At 40.0% G+C, this 19,573-nt stretch overlaps 1 protein-coding gene across 3 annotated transcripts in view; it reads right to left on the bottom strand.

Moving 5' to 3' along the window:
• kif26ab (kinesin family member 26Ab) overlaps positions 1–19,573 on the bottom strand; it is a 208,366-nt gene that overhangs the window by 52,694 nt on the left and 136,099 nt on the right. For all 3 annotated transcript variants that reach the window (XM_069916550.1, XM_069916551.1, XM_069916552.1), the window contains exon 5: positions 5,889–6,072. In XM_069916550.1, coding sequence (XP_069772651.1) covers positions 5,889–6,072 — 184 coding nt within the window. The remainder of the gene's footprint in view (positions 1–5,888; positions 6,073–19,573) is intronic.

The following is a 19,573-nucleotide window of genomic DNA, read 5'->3' as shown; positions in this document are numbered from 1 at the left end:
AGGGACAGGGTCTTTATTAGGTCAGAGGTGTTGTGGCTACTGAATGAGGGGATCATTGAAGCCAGCACCAGCCCCTGAAGAGCCCAAGTGGTGGTGGTAAAGAATGGGGCAAAACACAGAATGGTCATGGACAACTGTCAGACTATTAATAGATATTCGCAGTTGGGTGCGTATCCTTTTCTCCACATTTCCAACATAAATCAAATCACTCAATATCAGGTATTTTCCACTACTGATTTAAAGTCAGCATACTACCAGCCCCCTATCTGCCCAGAGGACCGCAAATACACTGTCTTTGAAGCAGAAGGCCTCCTCTACCATTTCCTCAGGGTTGCTTCGGCATTACCGGGGGTCTTGGTCTTCCAGCAGGAGATGGATGGTAGACCAGTATGACTGCAAGTCACATTCCCGTATCTGGACAACATCACCATTTGTGGCCTTGACATGTAGGATCATGACACCAATCTCCAAAATTTTCTCCAGACTGGCAAACTTCTTAACCTTACAAACAATAAGGATAAGTGTGTGTTTCACACATCTTGCCTCGCTATCCTTGGCTGCGTCGCAGAGAATCATCGGCCCTGATCATGACCACATGCATCCACTTTTGGAACTCAACCTTCCCTACAGCCTCAAGGCCCTGAAAAGGTGCTTCAGCTTCTTCCCCCAGTGGATCCCCAATTATGCAGACAAGGCCTTCCCCCTCATCAAATCCTCCTCTTTTCCTCCAACGTCAGAAGCCCGTGCAGCCTTCAGCCTCATCAAGGCGGGCATTGCCAAGGCCGTGATGAATGTTGTGGATGAATCCACCCTGTTCCAGTTGGAGGGCGATGCATCCGACTTCACCCTGGCTGCCACCCTTAACCAGGTGGGCAGACCCATAGCCTTCTTTTCCTGCACCCTCCAGGGCCCCAAAACTCAACACTCCTCTGTCAAGAAGGAGGCCCTACCAATAAAGGCAAGTATACTACATGACTTCTTCACCACCTCATCTAATTGTGTGGCCACTTTCAGGAACATATGGACTTGCGCCCCAAGATCTGAACATCTAACATCTGGTGGATCTGAGAGTTGGGATCACAACATGGAGGGCATGACCAGAAAATTAACTGATTTATCAACTGCTCTTAAACTTACCACTAAAAGAAGCAATTAAAGAGGAAATATTTGGCAGATCTGAACCGCGTGCTCTTGCTCTCGTTTGAAAAGAATTGCACTGATAATTGAGAATTTTAAGTGGGTGGGTAATTGAAATTTTGCTCAAAGCATTTTTCTATAAAACCCTGACCCAATTGATATGGCAGGTGAATAGCAGAAACCTGTGAAAGTTATTGAAAAAATTGTTTTGAAATGAAAGCCTCATTTTATTTTCAATGTTTAGTTCAAGGAATTTCTATAAAGACAACATTTGAACAAAGCTTCTCAAGCAAATTTCTCATCTAACCTCACTTTCTATATATAAGTAATCATGAGGTTGAGGTGAAAATTGACAGCCAACACTCTCACTTTCCAACATAATTTTTGCAGTTAGTGCAGGGAACCCATTTTATCTAAAGCCTAACAGAGAACTTGATTATGTGATAGTTTCTAATTTTGATCTTAAATCCAATATCATAGCATAGGTTCCATCCATATTCCAGTGCATACAGGAAAATGTTTACAAAAAATGCCCCCTCCTGCCACCAAGTGTATGGAGAGGAGTTGTCAGTACTTGATAACAATCATTCAGGCATTTTCCAGTTGCCTACTCCACCAGGGGACTTTACTGTGACTGAAAACTAATATGACCAGAAGTCACATAACTGAAAGAAAATTACCGGTAAGTGACTTTTTCAGTAAATAAAATTAGCCCAGAGCACTGTTGGAGTTCACAAAATCACAATATGATTAAGAATGAGAAACACCACTGAGACAAACTATAATTCATAAGGAGCTGCCAATCTGCTCCATGACAGCAAATTATAGTCATTGTAACAATGGTCGAAAGCCAATGCCCATTCCATGTCTTAATCACCAGTTGTTTAAGGAAAAGTATTCTTGATGCTTGTTGAAATGTACATTCTAACTTAAACATGACTCCAACAATATATTTACAAATAATATTCTTTATTTACTTTTTCTGTATCTTCTTCTGTCCTGGAAAATAGCTCTCTGTATTTTTCATGCAATAATGCCAGGATTTATTGCACCTTTCTAACTGTCCTGAACTAATTGTAGCAGCTAAAAGTCAATTATTTTGTTGGAACAAGAGTTTTGTATTGGTCATTCAGAGTAAGTGCAGAAAACTTGCTTCTTGAGGGATGTGAGTGAAGCAAGTGGGATTTTACAAGAATCCAACAATGTTATGGGCACTGTTAAGAATACCAACTTTATTCCAGATTTATTTAGTGTGACTGATTATAGGTATGTTTTTGGGAGATAAATTGGGGCAGGTCTCTTAGTGTAGGTCACATACAAACACTATAAAACAGATCGTATTTAAAATACTGGAGCTCTGCTCATGCTAAACATTCTGGCTCCAAGATCCTTTGCAAAAGCTTTGGAGAGTGCCCAAGAGACTTCATTAATGGATTGTTGTTTACAAAAAGGCAACAGATGAAAGAAATCATTGGAGCCGCAGGCTGTCTGGAGTGGAACTTGCTGTTCTAAGAAGGTCATGTGGTTATGCAAGCAGAGAGAGTAAAACAGGCTTTCTTTGTGTGTGCGTGTGTGTGTGTGTGTGTGTGTGTGTGTGTGTGTGTGTGTGTGTGTGTGTGTGTGTGTGTGTGTGTGTGTGTGTGTGTGAGAGAGAGAGAGAGAGAGATAGATAGAGAGAGAGCAATCAGTTATGCAGTGCTACAGTCTATAGCAGCAACTGGGACTGGAACAGGACAAGCTGGAAAGCTTGTGGAAAAAATCCCATTTGGAAGATGGGTTGTGAGTGCTTAGTTCAGCCTGGTCAAAGCCCTTGTGGTTCATGCAAGAGGAAAGGACTGGCTGCCTAATGTTTCACTTGAAATAAGAGAAACAAAAAGGAACTCTGTGGAGACCTGAAAGAAAGAGGTTATCATCTGGAAAACCCTGATGGGGCACATTTCTTCGGCAAGACACTGAAGTGGCTAGTTACAAAGAATCAGTTGTGGGTGTCCAGCGAACAACAAATCTCCGACAAGAAGCTTCCTGAGCAGTAACCATTTACCTTTCAAGCACCAAAGCCTGGTGAACTTCATAAATGTTAAATTCTGTGCACAGTATAAAAGATTGGACTGTGAACCAAAGAACTTTTCTGAACTTAGATATACATTTCATACACGTGTGCTTAGAATTAGAAGGAGGTTAAGTTAGGTTAGCTAAGTTAATAGTAATATGTTAAAGTTTGATCCTGTTTTCATGTTTAAAGATAATTAAAAGCAACTTTTGTTTAAGTAATCATTTGCCTTGGTGAATATCTATTGGGTTTTAGGGTCCTCTGGGCTTGTAACATTTGTTACTTAATTTAACAGCTACTGTGGTAAAATTAAATGTTGTATCTCTGAACCAAAGTTCAGACCTTTGGATTTGGATGGAAATGCTGAAATTTAATCACAACACTACATTACCATACTCCTTTCTAGAATGAAAATCCTGAATTTCTCATGCATATCCTCATTCAGAAACTACTAAAATTACCATTGGACTTTTAGCTTCACACTGCCTCCAGCATTTAAATGTATATCTTTACTCCCAGAGATCAGAATTGAATTAAATACTCACATGTGGTCTTAACTGAGTATCATACAATCAGATAACACTTCTGATTTATTTCAATTAATTATATTGTGTAGATGACATGTGACTGTGAATTAGTTGAGCATGTTTAGCAACAAGTCTTAGAACTCTTTCTGGTTCATCCTTTACCATTTCAGCTCCTCCATATTCATATGCCTTTCTACATTTACCATATTTTTACACATATAATGCACATGTTTTGTGCGTACTTTACAAACCAGGCGTCCCTCCCCCCACATGTTATATGTATGTGTGCACTATAAAAGAATATTTTTACATTTTGAAAGAATGCATACAATTAATAGCGGGCATGGGAATATTGAACCAGCAATTTATAGCGGACTTGGGAATATAATAGTGGCATGGAAAGAACGCGCACAATTTATAGCGGCTGTGGAAAGATGTGCCAGTAATTTATAGCAAGCATGGGAATATTTTGGCGAGTATGAGAATACAATAGCAGCAATTTATAGCGAGTGCGGGAAATCTTGATTTTGGGAATATCTCTTTGTACTGAATGCTATGGTGTTACTAGAAACAGTACATTCTGGCAAGGGCAGACTTGTCCCTGAGGGAGGAGATTAACATATCAAGAGCCTCTGATTTGAGACAACATTAGAATGAAAATCCTTCTTATCTCTGAAGCCTGTCCTTGATCTATTTAATTGATTCTTCTCCAAAGCTTGTTAATGTGTGGCAGCAGGATATCATCTATATAATGGGCAATTGACACCTCTGGAGCAAATTAATTGTGGAAGATACTGGTATGTGCTTTATTTCATGTCCCCTTTAAATGCAAATTGCTTTTGTCAGTTATGTGGCACGTGCGTGTTCACGTTATACGAAAATATTTTTACACAATTTATGATTTTCCACACATTATATGCCTGTATGTGTTATATGCATGCATGTGTTATATGAGCAAAAATATGGTACTCATGTAATTGGTTTGTTTTAAATGTAATTTTCATTAATCTACTCATATAGCTGTTTTAGCTACTCTTACACAGTGCGTAACAGTTAGTGTAATTCTATTACACAGTGCTTAGTTTAACAAGTATGTCCTACAGATTATATTTAACAGCTCTGCATTTGTTTTTTTGGTTTACGTTTTCTCACTTTAACGTTTCCCTTTGACCTGTTATCATTAATCTCTTATCCCAGAGCAACCTTAGCCTTACCTTATCAAAGGCATCTCATCAGTCTGGTCCACCCCTATCTCACCTTCCCTCCAACTTAAAAAAATAACTTGTTTTCTCTCATTGTCAGTTCTGATGTTCTGAAGATTTATAAAGTTGCTTATCTTTCCAGTGCTGTTGCCTGATTTTCTCACATTTGCACTTTTTTTTGGATTTTCGTGATGTCAGTTAGAGTTGAAGGCATGCCATCGACTGCATTGTTACATAATATGAACACTGCCTTAATTGCTGGAAGATCTCCCCAATAGCACTGTAGTACATTCTTTTTTTTTAAATTTAGACATTCAGCATTGGAACAGTCCATTTCAGCCCACAAGTCTGGCCTGCCCAATTTACAACCCATTTACCTACACTCTCAGTATGTATTTGAATGGTGGGAAGAAACCGGAACCACCCCCCCCCCCCCCCAGAGAAAACCCACGCAGACACGAGGAGAACGTACTAACTCCTTACAGACCAGCATAGGATTCAAACCCCAGTCCCGATTGCTGGCGCAGTGATGGCGTTGCGCTAACTGCTACGCTAACCGTGCTGCCCTCAAATTCACCAGTAGAGCTGCAGTAATTCCAGAAGGTGAGGATGACGATAAATACTGGCTTTGTAATACCCACAAATCCGTGAAATTAGTAACTAAAAACTTGTGGCCTTGTGAAAAATAAACAAGCAGGACTCCACCAGTCCAATAACTTTACCACCTGAGGATTAGAACTGCTGCTAATGTCAACTTTCAGCCTGGTGTTTCATATTATCCAGAAAGAGAATAGATTATCTGTAAATAGTATAAATTCATCTACACCCATGGCTATTAAATATTACATATAGCAGAAAATAAGGATTCAAAATCACCTTGATATTAATTCATATCGTTTGTTGAATGTATCATTTATAAAGCTCTCAGCAGTAACACAGACCAAAGACAATCGACAATCATTTTATTCATACCTTTCCAATGCCTGGGTTGTCCTTGACTTTACACACAGCCCTCAAAAGGCATGGTGGTGCTGGGGGAGGGGATACTTGCAAAATGCCACTGAAATTTGTTCTGCCGTTTGAAAGCTCACGAGAATGCTGGAGGAGTTGATGGCTTTTCTTTTGCTTTGAAGAGAGATTCAGCTTCTGTGCCGCTCTGTGGAATGCAAGGGGGTAAAAAAAAATAGCAAGGTTACTTCGAGCCAAATGCAATTTGGCCCCACAAAACAGATGTTCAATGTTATTATGTTCTGTTTCCCCAAATCCATTTCCTTAATTCTAATCAAATTCCATAGGAATGTCCTGTCAGGAGACTAATACAGGCAGACATAGACAAAATACAGCCAAGATAATATTCATTTAATTTCTCCCTCACAGAATTTCAATTAAAGTATAACTTGGTGAGTCGGTTCAGCAGCTGAGTCCAAGCCTGCTAAAATCTCAGCCACACCATAAAAGGTGAAATCAGCCTCCTGTCACTACCAGGGCAGATGGGCTACCCTGGTACATGCAGAACATGGAAAGCTAACAAACAATTAGCATTTCAGAGGGTTCACATTCCTATGGTACATTGCAAAAATGTATAGTAATGTTCACTTTTACAGCATCCCATTGATAAGTCTTTCAGGCCTTAATTCTATGTTGCTCAAGAGGTGCGAACAGCAGGCGAACCAACCGCAGTCCATAAATAATTCGGCACCGTTGTGGCTTGTTAAAGAAGCATAGTTCAGTGAAACAAAACATGAAAGCACTGATGCATTTTCAGATCTTAGATGAAAAATTAATTTTGTCAATTCATCACTAATCAAGCACTCAGTTTCAACACTAAAATAGATTTTTAACAGCTCACTTTTCTGATACAGCACTTATTTGAAAAACAGCAGAATGTTCTGTCAACAATTTATTTTAACTTTTAAGAAGAACATTGCAAGTCACTGATGTCTCTCCTTCAAACTGCAATTATATGCATTGCAAAACAGTATATCATCATGTAAGGGGTCAGTCGTGAAAAGAAATGACAACTGTGGCCTCTGGAGGTTCACTTGAAATACAGACAAGAGATTCAGAAGACCTGATGAAATAATTATTATTTCAATAAAGTCTAGTGTATCGTTTCCCTTGGGAAAGACTGTGAAAGGAAACAGGATGTAAAAGCTACATTTGCACATCTACTATTCATATGGGCAGACAAAGCTTTAACCTGGTGCTGTTTACAAGTTTCAATGAAACACATTTACAGCAGAAAGCATATTATATGGAATACCAAACTTTAAAAGACACAAGATTGTTCTCCTGGTTGCTTTCTAAAGAATTACTTTAAATTGTTCAGTTTCTTTGTCCCAAAAAGAGTGTTTGAATTTTATTTATTTATTTTCTCAAATAACATTTGGCAACAGATTTTTAAATTTATTTTTGGCATAAAGCTTCTCCTTACTCAATTGCATATTAAAATGTTGCTTAAACCCTGGTTAAATCCATTGTCAATTTGACTGCATTTGAACAAATTCCACCTCTGACATCAGAAAAGTTGCAACAATTCTAAATTAGAGTATTGCAGTAAAGATCAAAATTACAATTGCAAATCAGTGGAGAGCCTTAAACAGCATTTTAAAAAACATGGAATTTTCTATGAGTAAGTTAAGGAGGTAGTAAATGTCATATCTTGGACAAACTCAAATAATCATAGAATTATTTTACTCTTTCAAGACTCCTTGAAAAATCATGCACTAAATATGATTGATAACCAGTGTAATGAAGGTGTCCAGAGTCAACTGTTGTAAATCAATACAGGAAAATATGCTTGAATTTACTTACAGTTCCCTCCAATCCATCATCTAGTTAGGGTTTATAACCAGCACATGAAGCCAATAAACCACAACTTTCCCATCCATTTTGCTTTGACATTCCATTATCCAGGATGCGTAGGGACAGTTAGGTCCAGCAGTCACTGAGGCTTCCACATGATTACACGGTGACTTCTGATAAACCGCTGAGCTCAACAAAGACACTGAAGTGATGCCGAGCACAAGTCATCAAGATACATAAATAGCTCATCAGATAACTCGTCAGGAGAAGCTTGAATATCATATTGCACATTCTCTCTCTTGGAAGGGATTTCTTTACATGTTCGGATTTTTCTTCCTGCTTAAGTTTACCAATAGCTGTTGATTTCTGACTCAGCTTCAAGTTTCCCTCTCTGTCTGATCCTCCATGTATCCAAAAGTTGTATTAACTCTGAAAGGATGAACAATTTAGCCTCTCTCTGGCACCTTTCTAATTCTCACTAGAGAGCTCAACACTAATCCGACCTAATCTGCGCTTACTCAAGGAACAAAGGCTCAGGCGTGATTTGTCCCGTGCCTCCCTTGTCCAAGGCTCCTCCTTGTCAATATCTTCAATGAGCAGCTTTCAGTTAATCGTGATGCAAATTACAATTTCTCCTTTGCTTTGACAGTGAATTGGCAGCTGTCGTAGTTTCCTCCTCCCCTCCCATTTTCCAGTCCCAGCTGAGGTAACGAGACATTCACGTTACATGATCACCACTTCTGCTTCTTTACACCTTCCATTTACGTCACCCAGATTATCATTAATTCTTCATTAGCCAGAAGAAAAAGATTCATGTTCCTTCTGCTCTCAAACTGTGTTGAAATTTGATTGTGTTTTTATGGTACAAATTATTTCAGTTGGTTTGCCAACTGTTCTAAAAACATCCATTATTTGTCTATTGTGTTAAATAAACATTAATTTTGAACTCAAAAACACTATTCCCTATTATTATGCAAAGTTGAAATTGTTCTGGATAACAAACACAGTGGCATAATGGCAGCATGGTTAGTGTCGTAGTTAACGCAATGTTGTTACAGGTTTAAATCTGGCACTATTCCCGTGTCTTTGTAGGTCTCCTGTGGGTGCTCCAGTTTTCTCCCACCCTTCAAAACGTACAAGGCTGTAGGTTGTAGGTTAATTGGGGGTATTTTGGCAGCATGGGCTCATGGGCTAAAAGGGCATGTTACCATGCTGTATATCTAAATAAAAATAATAATTTCAGTAGAGAAATGGTGCAGTTCAGAGAAGAGCAAATCTATTTCCAGTTATAATGCAGTCTTCAGGTGAGCTGCTTTGAGAGCTAAAAGAATGCATATCCAATGAAACAAAACTGTACCTCCGTAACAGGAGCTGTTGAGGTAGTAGTACATTGATCAAAGTTTACCCATTTCTACAGCAGCACCAATGTAAAGTTCTTCTGTTTTTCACTAAAGGTTTTTCACAAGTTGATCATTATTGCAGCCTTTGTTACTTTTAATTTTATTTAGCTTTGCTGTAACTCTACTCCCTCAAACATTGTGCTCGAACTTTAGTAGCAGAGAATATTGGAATTCATATTGTCAAATCTAACTTAATTACAATAAATGTTCTCAGGAAAGCAGCTCTGTGCCATTTTTTGATAATGTTATAAAAAATGCTTGATGAGATAACCAATGTCTACGCCATAATGGTTAGATGTGGCAGATGTAATGGGGATGATATGTTTTCCAGGTCAGCGTCGGGGTGGGGGGGGGGGGAATTCACGGGCATTTCCCACCCCCAAGCGAGGTGCTGTGGCTCTCCACACGTTTACGGCCATTGCTCGCTGTCAGACCCACCCCCGACCCGCCCACATCATTAGTATGCATCAAGCATCACTAGTGTCTAGCTTGAAATTGGAAATGGGATGAGAGAGCGTGCTGAAGGGTTCCTGATCGTGTTGGAGGTTCGGACCTGGAGCTCGGACAAATGATGGGTTGGACCGGACTCTGGGTGGCTGTAGCAATGCTGGAGGCAAATCCATAGACACTCAGTGACTCTGAGGAGATGCTCTTTTGCTTCTCTTGCCCTGGCTGTAAAGGCACTTCAGGTAATTCTGCCAATGGCAGAAAAATTTTTGTAATAAAAAATTTGTGTAATATTTTACTATCTTTATTCCATAACAACAAAGGAATCTTGAATCTTGAAATTACTCCAAAACTAATTTGGTTTATGCTAGGTCAGTGTCCAGCAATGGAAATATCTTTTTATTTGACTGAGCTGATCAGTCAGCTCTAGTTCTAAAATGTTGTGTGTATTGCAATTAATAATTACATCTATGGAACGTACCAATGGAAAACCCAATTTAACATTGAGAGCAAAGCCATTGCCATCTGGCTCTGCCCCAATCTCCATTCCCCCACCACTAATTGTATCCTTTTTCCTTTTCATGATCTTATTGATTTTCATTCCCAATATTTTATTTGCTTCTCAGTTGAACTTCCAATTCCAATATAAAATATCACAGATGAAGAAAAACAAAAAGAAAACAGAAAATGACATAGATGCTCAGCTAGTCAGGTTGTGTTTTGGAAAGTGAGAAAAAGAGCCGAAGTTTCAAGCTTTTCGTCATTTGTGGATCAATTCTGTCTATTGTAACATTTCTTTCTCAGGAGAAGAAAACACCCAAACATGTGTCTCAAGTAGATAAATAGGAAGAATATTTAAGAATCAACAAAAAAGCAGAAAAACATTTTTTTAAAGTATAAATTATTATATTATACCTCCCATCCTCTATGTGCATCATCTGCAATAAATGTATATTCCAGTTTGGTTGCCTTCCTAGAATTTAGCACTGCAATTAGATACAAGATATTTCTAATAATGTTTAATGCTTTAGCAAGTGTGCATTGCTTATTAATAGAAGGCTAGATTGGAATTTGGATTAATATGGGATGAAATATACAATCACAGCCAGCTTCTCAGCATTTCCAATTACACAATCTAATTTTCACACATTAAATCCAATTACTGTCAGTGCACAGCAGGTCAGAAAATCAAGTCATATAATAATTAAAATAAAATAAAATGCATAAAGATTATTGCTGTAAATTTTCTTAATAACAGGATTTGTCTTAAATTTATTACCAGTGATACAGAGCATGCAACGGACTCTTTAAAATTTGAGCATAGAATGAAGACATACCAACTACATGGGTTGGAGAAATTACTTGAATTTGCTGCTCTCAGACAAAACAAGACTATCAGGCAACAAATGCTCTAATGGATCGTTCACAGCCTCTGCCCTCCTGTTTCTCACACAATATAAGTCAGTCAAGTCTCCCATTCCAAGTCAAGACTCAGGGATTTTTAAATTAACTGTCACCACCAGCACCCATCCCCCACCCCTCACCCTCCTGCTCTAGGCTAGTAATCTGGGCCAATAATGGCCACCAGCAGAAATTGTCTTAGAATTATTGGAACCCATGCAGCCTTCCTCCAAAGAGCTGTCAAAACCTTCAGCAGCAAAGAGAAAAAAAAGGAGCAAAAATAAATACTTTGCACGACCAACAATAATTTGCATTCATGGACAACAAAAAATGGTAGTTATAAGCTGTTCTTAATGCAGGAAATGCCATAGCAAGGATCACATGAGAACCTGGACAATGAACCATTTGTAGATATTAAGGTGGATGACACTTAATTAAAGGACAGGCTTTAAGAAAGATGGATAGAGAGATAATAAGTTTAAGAAAGGAGTTCTGGAGCTTAAGAGGTCAGAGGCTTGCAAGTATGGACTCCAAAGATAGGAGCAAAGTTTGTCAAACTTTAATTCAAGTATGGAGGTTGGGATGCTGGCCAATGAAGCCTTGGATTAGATAAGTTTGGCATTTACAGGAACCTGGATAAGGCTTCAGCAATAGATGGGCTGAGGGAGTCATGGAGGAAGGCAATATTATTAGAGGTGAAAGGTCAGGATTAGACAAGGTTTGAGTTTACAAATCATTTGATGAAGTTTAAGAAGCCAAGGGAGGGGGTAGGGATGGGGGAGGGGGGGGGTGAAGAGAAGAAGAGAAGAAACAAGCAATGGAAAGGAAAGGAGTTGGTGGCAGAAACCAAACACAAAGGCTTTGACCATTGTGTTCATAGAGCATCAATGGTATACTCAACTTTCCACATCTTTCACCCCAAGATAGGAAAATGGGAGGAGAAACAAAATGTGCAGATGCTAGAATCTTGAGAAAACAATGAGTTTCTGGAGGAACTCAATGAGTCAGGAAATCCATGGGCAGAAATGGTCAGTCAATGTTTAAGGTCAAGATGAAAGTCAGATGTTCCCGTTTCCTTCTTACAACGAAAATATCTGTCTGATACTGTTGGGTCCCATTTATTTAACTTTTGGGGGGTGGTGTATAGCCTGTGTAACCAATTATATTGTATCATGCGTAACCTCGTGTTATTGTATTTCTCATATTTCCGGAGCATAGCTTTTCCCATGTTTCATTCATTATCTTTATGTTTAAATCTTGTTTCCATTTTTGTTTGGGTTTACAGGTTGTTTCCTAGTTCTCTTTCTCTTGCAGTTTGATGTACATGTTTGTTATAAATCTTTTAATTATCATTGTGTCTGAAATCACATATTCAAAATTGCTTCCTTCTGGTAACCTCAGTCTGCTTCCCAATTTTTCCGTCAAGTAGGTTTTCAGTTCGTGGTAAGCAAATATTGTACCGTGAGTTATACCATATTTGTCCTTCATTTGTTCAAAAGAAAAAAATTTATTTCCCGAAAAAACATTTTCTATTCTTTTGATCCCTTTTCTCTCCCATTCTCTAAAGGAAAGGTTATCTATTATGAAAAGGATTAGTTGATTTTGCATCAATATTTGTAGTTAATAATTTGTTTTATTCCTTTCTACGTGAATCTTCTTCAAAACATGTGAGAAAGTGGAAAAGTTTTGGGAAGATCTAAACCAGGTATTAAATAAAATCACAAAAAGCAACATACCAAAAAATCCAGAGATCTTTCTTTTAAGTAATATAAGTAAAGAACTTGGACTTGATTTGGATGGAGCACAAAAAAGATTTATTATGATAGCCTTAGCTGTAGCAAAAAAATGTATTATGTGAAATTAGAAGATAGCCTGAGAATACTGCAATGGTAGACAGAAATTAATAAATGTATTCCATTGGAAAAATTAACATATAATTTAAGAAATAACATTACAGTATTTGAACAAATTTGGGAACCGTACATGGAACACAACAGAGAAGTCTTACTGCGGACCTCCACCGCCTAAAATGACAGAAGGAGAAGACTAAATGAACTGACCCAGTATGTAAAAGTAGAAGACACAAATTTCTTGTTTATTTTCATTGTCTGATGACATTGTTTAATGGGTTTAATGTATCATATAGGTTGAACGTTGAGTGGGTGGGGAGGAGGGGTGAAGGAGGGAGGGAAGGGAGGGGGGAGAAAGGGGAGGAAATGACACTGTGTATATTCAAGAGGGAAATGGTTGTGTGTATTTTGGTTAGTATGCTTCATAGTGTGAAAAATTTTTTTAATTTTTTTTAAAAGATGAAAGTCAGATGCAGAGGATCCCACACCATCTACACCAATACAGAGATTAGATTGTACAATGTGCATGTCAAGTTCTCCCTCACCTTGAAGGAGCAGAGGGGGGTGAGAGTAGGGGTAGGTTTTGTATTTGCTGTGATTACAATGGGAGGATAAGTGGGGAGAGGGAAGAGCAGATCAGTTTTACATGCACATTGTCTGGCCTAATGTACTGCATTTGGTATGGCCTCTTCCACTGCAGCACAGATTGGTTGACCACTTCACCAAACACCTACACTTGGTCTGAGGATCTACACTTGAACTTCCTAGAACCAATCATTTCAATTCCCCCAACCATTCCCATACTGATATGTCTATCCTTTGCTTCATTTTTGGGGTGAGCTCAAATGTAAAATTGAACAACAAGTCATCAAATTCTTCCTGGACAACCTTTAAAACCTAATGAAGTGAACATTGATTTTTGTAAATTTAGGTAACTTGTGCTGTGATATGGCTCCACTGTTTCCCTCTGTTTGTCCCTCCAACTCTCCCACTTTCTGTTCAATACACATGTACACACATAAATATATTTGCATATGTGTGTGTGTGTGTGTGTGTGTGTGTGTGTGTGTGTGTGTGTGTGTGTGTGTGTGTGTGTGTGTGTGTGTGTGTGTGTGTGTGTGGGGGGGGTTGGTATATACATACATATATAATGTATGCATACAATCATATATATGTATGCACATACACACACAGACATATATATATGTATTATATATACTTCTTTCTTTGGCTTGGCTTCGCGGACGAAGATTTATGGAGGGGTAAATGTCCACGTCTGCTGCAGGTTCATTGTTGACTGACAAGTCCGATGCGGGACAGGCAGACACGGTTGCAGCGGTTGCAAAGGAAAATTGGTTGGTTGGGGTTGGGTGTTGGGTTTTTCCTCCTTTGTCTTTTGTCAGTGAGGTGGGCTCAGCGGTCTTCTTCAAAGGAGGTTGCTGCCCGTCGAACTGTGAGGCGCCAAGATGCACAGTTGGAGGTGATATCAGCCCACTGGCGGTGGTCAATGTGGCAGGCACCAAGAGATTTCTTTAAGCAGTCCTTGTACCTCTTCTTTGGTGCACCTCTGTCTCGGTGGCCAGTGGAGAGCTCGCCATAGAACACGATCTTGGGAAGGTGATAGTCCTCCATTCTGGAGACGTGACCCACCCAGCGCAGTTGGGTCTTCAGTAGCATGGATTCGATGCTTGCGGACTCTGCCAGCTCGAGTACTTCGATGTTGGTGATGAAGTCATTCTAATGAATGTTGAGGATGGAGCGGAGACAGCGCTGATGGAAGTGTTCTAGGAGCCATAGGTGATGCCAGTAGAGGACCTATGATACACAGCCGAACAGGAGCGTGGGTATGACAATGGTTCTGTACATGCTGATCTTTGTGTGTTTCTTCAGGTGGTTGTTTTTCTAGGCTCTTTTGTGTAGTCTTCCAAAGGCGCTATTTGCCTTGGCGAGTCTGTTGTCTATCTCTTTGTTGATCCTTGCATCAGATGCAATGGTGCAGCCGAGGTAGGTAAACTGGTTGACCGTTTTGAGTTCTGTGTGCCCGATGGAGATGTGGGGGGGCTGGTAGTCATGGTGGGGAGCTGGCTGATGGAGGACCTCAGTTTTCTTCAGGCTGACTTCCAGGCCAAACATCTTGGCAGTTTCCGCAAAACAGGACGTCGTGCGCTGGAGAGCTGGCTCTGAAGGGGCAACTAAAGCTGCATCATCTGCAAAGAGAAGTTCACGGACAAGTTGCTCTTGTGTCTTGGTGTGAGCTTGCAGGTGCCTCAGATTGAAGAGACTGCCATCCATGCGGTACCAGATGTAAACAGCATCTTCATTGTTGAGGTCTTTCATGGCTTGTTTCAGAATCATGCTGAAGAAGATAGTAAAGAGGGTTAGTGCGAGGATGCAGCCTTGCTTCACGCCATTGTCAATGGAGAAGGGTTCGGAGAGCTCATTGCTGTATATGACCCGACCTTATTGGTTTTCATGCAGTTGGATAACCACGTTGAGGAACTTGGGGGGGCATCCGAGGTGCTCTAGTATTTGCCAAAGCCCTTTCCTGCTCACGGTGTCAAAGGCTTTGGTGAAGTCAACAAAGGTGATGTAGAGTCCTTTGTTTTGTTCTCTGCACTTTTCTTGGAGCTGTCTGAGGGCAAAGACCATGTCAGTATATATATATATATCTTCTTTCTTTAGTTGTCTTTAGTAGAGCCCTAGTTCCTCTGTTTGCGCGAAAGCCACACTGTGATTCGGGAAGGACATTTTCGGTGACACTAGGTATTAGTCTATTTAAGGAGAATCCTAGTGAAGATTTTGCCTGCAATGGAGAGCAGCGTGATTCCCCTGTAGTTTGAGCAGTCTGATTTCCCGCCTTTGTTTTTGTACAGGGTGATGATGATGGCATCACGATCATGATGGCATATATACACACACACACACACACACACATATATTTTAAATTTAAATTTTAAATCTAAATCAATAGGCAAAAATTATCTGGCAGATTCTAATATATTCATGTTATCTTCCCTATCTGAATTGATTTAATGTCTATTCTTCAAGCAACCTCCACAACAAAACACAATGTAAAAAGGAGTCTTTCTTCAGAGATTTATTTGACATTCATCTTTTCTAAATAGTTTCCCCTTTTTTCTCTCCTCTCCCTAAGTTAATGCACTCAGGTTTGTATGGTACCAGTGGGAAGCAGATGTTCAAGTTCGGGCATGAAAAAGAAGTGTTGATTAATTATTTATTTGTTAACAGCCAATTTTAACTCTCTCCCCACCAAGCAGAAATCTGGCAGAAGGTATGTTAATGAAGAGAAAGAAACATGCACCATTCTCCTTTAATTTAATCAACTGCACTCTTAAAAAGTGAAGAAAGAATCATCTTTTTGGAAGATCTCGTCCTGTCATTCTTCACAATTTGGTAAAAAAAATATTCCCCAAAATGTTAGATCAAACTATTCAATTTCCTCTTGTCCTTTTCTGCTCTCATGAAAAAGTAATTTATCATTCTATTCATTATCATAGATGTCTTTGATGTTATGTTAAGTTCACCTTCTATATTTCCTATAGTTCCATACTTTTAAACTTCTTTTGGTAAAGGTGCACTCAAAACAATGAAGAGCACAGTAAAACCCCCAGTATCCAGAATTCAAACAACCGGTAACCCAAGCAACCAGAAAAAATAAATCAAGGAAATCAATTTAAAAAATTTAAAAGTTCAAAATTGTAAAAGTAAATGTTCTCCAAAGTAACACACAACAGCTTAGTGAAGATGGGACCAACATTCAGCCAGCGGAGTGCCGTTCATGCACTGACCACCGTAGCCGTTCGAATAAAGTTTCAATAAAGTTGTGCTTGAATAACATGGTGGTCCCCAGGATGAAGAGCTGCCCAATCCCAGTCGTCGCTGGAGTGGCTCTCCCAAAGTGTCTCCCTATCCCTGCCTAGAAAGAATCTTTAACTGTATTAGTATATAGTATATCAGTAAGGCTTCATCTGTAAACTTTGGGGAGGCGGTTAATGTTGACGGTGGCACAGTTAACATAACAATTAGCACAGTGCAGTTACAGGGCCAGCAACCGAGGTATGAATTTTAATTCTGTAAATTATAAGAATTACCTGATTAAAATAAACTTTACATAATTAAGCACTAAACAACACTTGATTTTTTTCAATTACTTTATATTTTGCACTGCCTTTTGTCTTTTAAACTGTTTATTCTTAAATCCGGTGTATTAGTTGAGTATTGGTTTAGGGTTAGGTGTGTCTCAGGCAACCAGAAAATTTGTATACCTGGCACCCACAATCCCCGTAGGTGCTAGATTCTGGGGATTTTACTGTACATTGATTGTGACATATGTTTTTGTACAACTGTTGTCACTTATTGCTTTCCCTCATGGTGTCCACTTCATTGCTAAATGGTTCATAAATAAAAAACATTAACAATGGAGAGACAGATATGTTAACAAAAAGGTGAAATGTTTATCTAGAAATTTATTTTCCAGTTTTCTCAGAGGGGACATACTGGATGGGCAATATTTATGGCAAAATTTTGATAACATGGCATCTGATTGTTCAGAAATCCTGATAGTTCAGCATGAGGCTCACTCATTATTCTGGATAGTGAGCCTGTGGTGCAGACTACAAGCAAGGTTGGGCCAGTTCGTGTTCTGATATACAATTAACACTCAGACTGTGGACTGGATCTGCAGCTGGAGGTGGGCTTGGGAACTCAATCAGCAGGGATCAGAAACACAGGTAAATTGAAACCATAGCAGAGGTCCAGTGAGCTTGTATAATTCCTGCATGTTTTAAACCCTCTAGGTTAACTGGAAGATATATTAATTCACTGTATAATCTTTATCTTTTTTTGGCTTGGCTTCGCGGACGAAGATTTATTTAGGGGTATGTCCACGTCAGCTGCAGGCTCGTTTGTGGCTGACAAGTCCGATGCGGGACAGGCAGGCACGGTTGCAGCAGTTGCAAAGGAAAATTGGTTGGTTGGGGTTGGGTTTTTCCTCCTTTGTCTTTTGTCAGTGAGGTGGGCTCTGCGGTCTTCTTCAAAGGAGGTTGCTGCCTGCTGAACTGTGAGGCGCCAAGATGCACGGTTGGAGGCGATATCAGCCCACTGGCGGTGGTCAATGTGGCAGGCACCAAGAGATTTCTTTAAGCAGTCCTTGTACCTCTTCTTTGGTGCACCTCTGTCTCAGTGGCCAGTGGAGAGCTCGCCATAGAACATGATCTTGGGAAGGCGATGGTCCTCCATTCTGGAGACGTGACCCACCCAGCGCAGTTGGGTCTTCAGCAGCATGGATTCGATGCTTGCGGACTCTGCCAGCTCGAGTACTTCGATGTTGGTGATGAAGTCATTCCAATGAATGTTGAGGATAGAGCGGAGACAGCGCTGATGGAAGCGTTCTAGAAACCGTAGGTGATGCCGGTAGAGGACCCATGATTCGGAGCCGAACAGGAGTGTGGGTATGGCAACGGCTCTGTACACGCTGATCTTTGTGTGTTTCTTCAGGTGGTTGTTTTTCCAGACTCTTTTGTGTAGTCTTCCAAAGGCGCTATTTGCCTTGGCAAATCCACTGTATAAAGAGGTAGGAAAAAGAGCAAAATAAATGTGTCCAGGTTTTAAAAGGAGTAACATCCAACAGTCCAAGAAATCTGTTGATCTGGAGCTACCAAAGTCCATCTTCTTGCCAACAGTAGGATACCTTTATTGCAGATTGTGAGCTTCTTCAAATTACTTTGCAGAGAATAAACTACAGATGCACATGGGATTAATGGTTATGGAAGAAGAAAAAGGCATTACGACAACTTCATGGGCCATGACAAAGCAAGATTTCACCACAGGAAGGAATGTTAAATGTGTGTGGGCTCTGCCATTATTCTCAATAAGATTAATTTTTGCAAAATTGAAGGAAGGGTCATATTGAAAATGTCAGCACTTCCACTTAAGTGGACCTAGTAGGAGCAAGGAGCGGAAAAGGGTCATTCAGCTCTCTTCCATCGGGTAATACTGCCCACTTGTTATGCCAATAACCTTATACAGGTGTACACTGCCATAGAATGGGGTTGGCAGTGTTTTTTTTTTAAAAGAGAGCTATGGTGGTTCATGCCCAAAATAGCAGCACTTACACATGGCAGCCAGGACCTCAAGGGTTGCAGATTCTAGGGGAGCAGCAGACCAGCGCAGGGCACCAGAGCAAGAGATTACTGAGAATGAGAGACCTGCGGAAAACACTACTGGTAGGAGACAACAGCAGCGGACTAGTGTGGGGCTCGGCAGTTAAAGAACCTGCACCAAGCTGTGGCAGAGAGGCTTGCGGGAACCAGGGGCCCAGGAGGGTTATTTGGATGCCTAGAGCTCAGGTTCACCATTGGAATGGATTGCACACTTTGCGGCTACAGCGGTTATGGGAGCACAAGAGGTAGTGGCATCAGAGGAGGTGGCAGGATGTCTCTGAAAGGACTCTATGTTGCTTCTCTTCCTATTAGGGGCATAGGACTAGTGTCCCCTCTTTTTGTGCCTTTGCAGGCAAATTAAAGTAAACAAATGTTTTGTATTTATGACCACCGTGACAATAAAGGATCGTTGAAGACTAAGGCATGTTCAGTTAATAACCCAGCTGAAATGTAGGTCTCAGAATGGGATTTTTCATGTCAGAATGTTGGATAAATTACATCTTAAGAAAAGTGACAAAAGTCGCTAATCTGTCCACAGATATTTATCTCTCATTGAACACGTGAACCAGAGA

This window comes from Narcine bancroftii, chromosome 2, assembly GCF_036971445.1.
Source record: "Narcine bancroftii isolate sNarBan1 chromosome 2, sNarBan1.hap1, whole genome shotgun sequence".
NCBI lineage: Eukaryota > Metazoa > Chordata > Chondrichthyes > Torpediniformes > Narcinidae > Narcine > Narcine bancroftii.
Note: the sequence above shows the minus strand (reverse complement) of the source record. Positions and strands in the feature narration are given on the sequence as shown.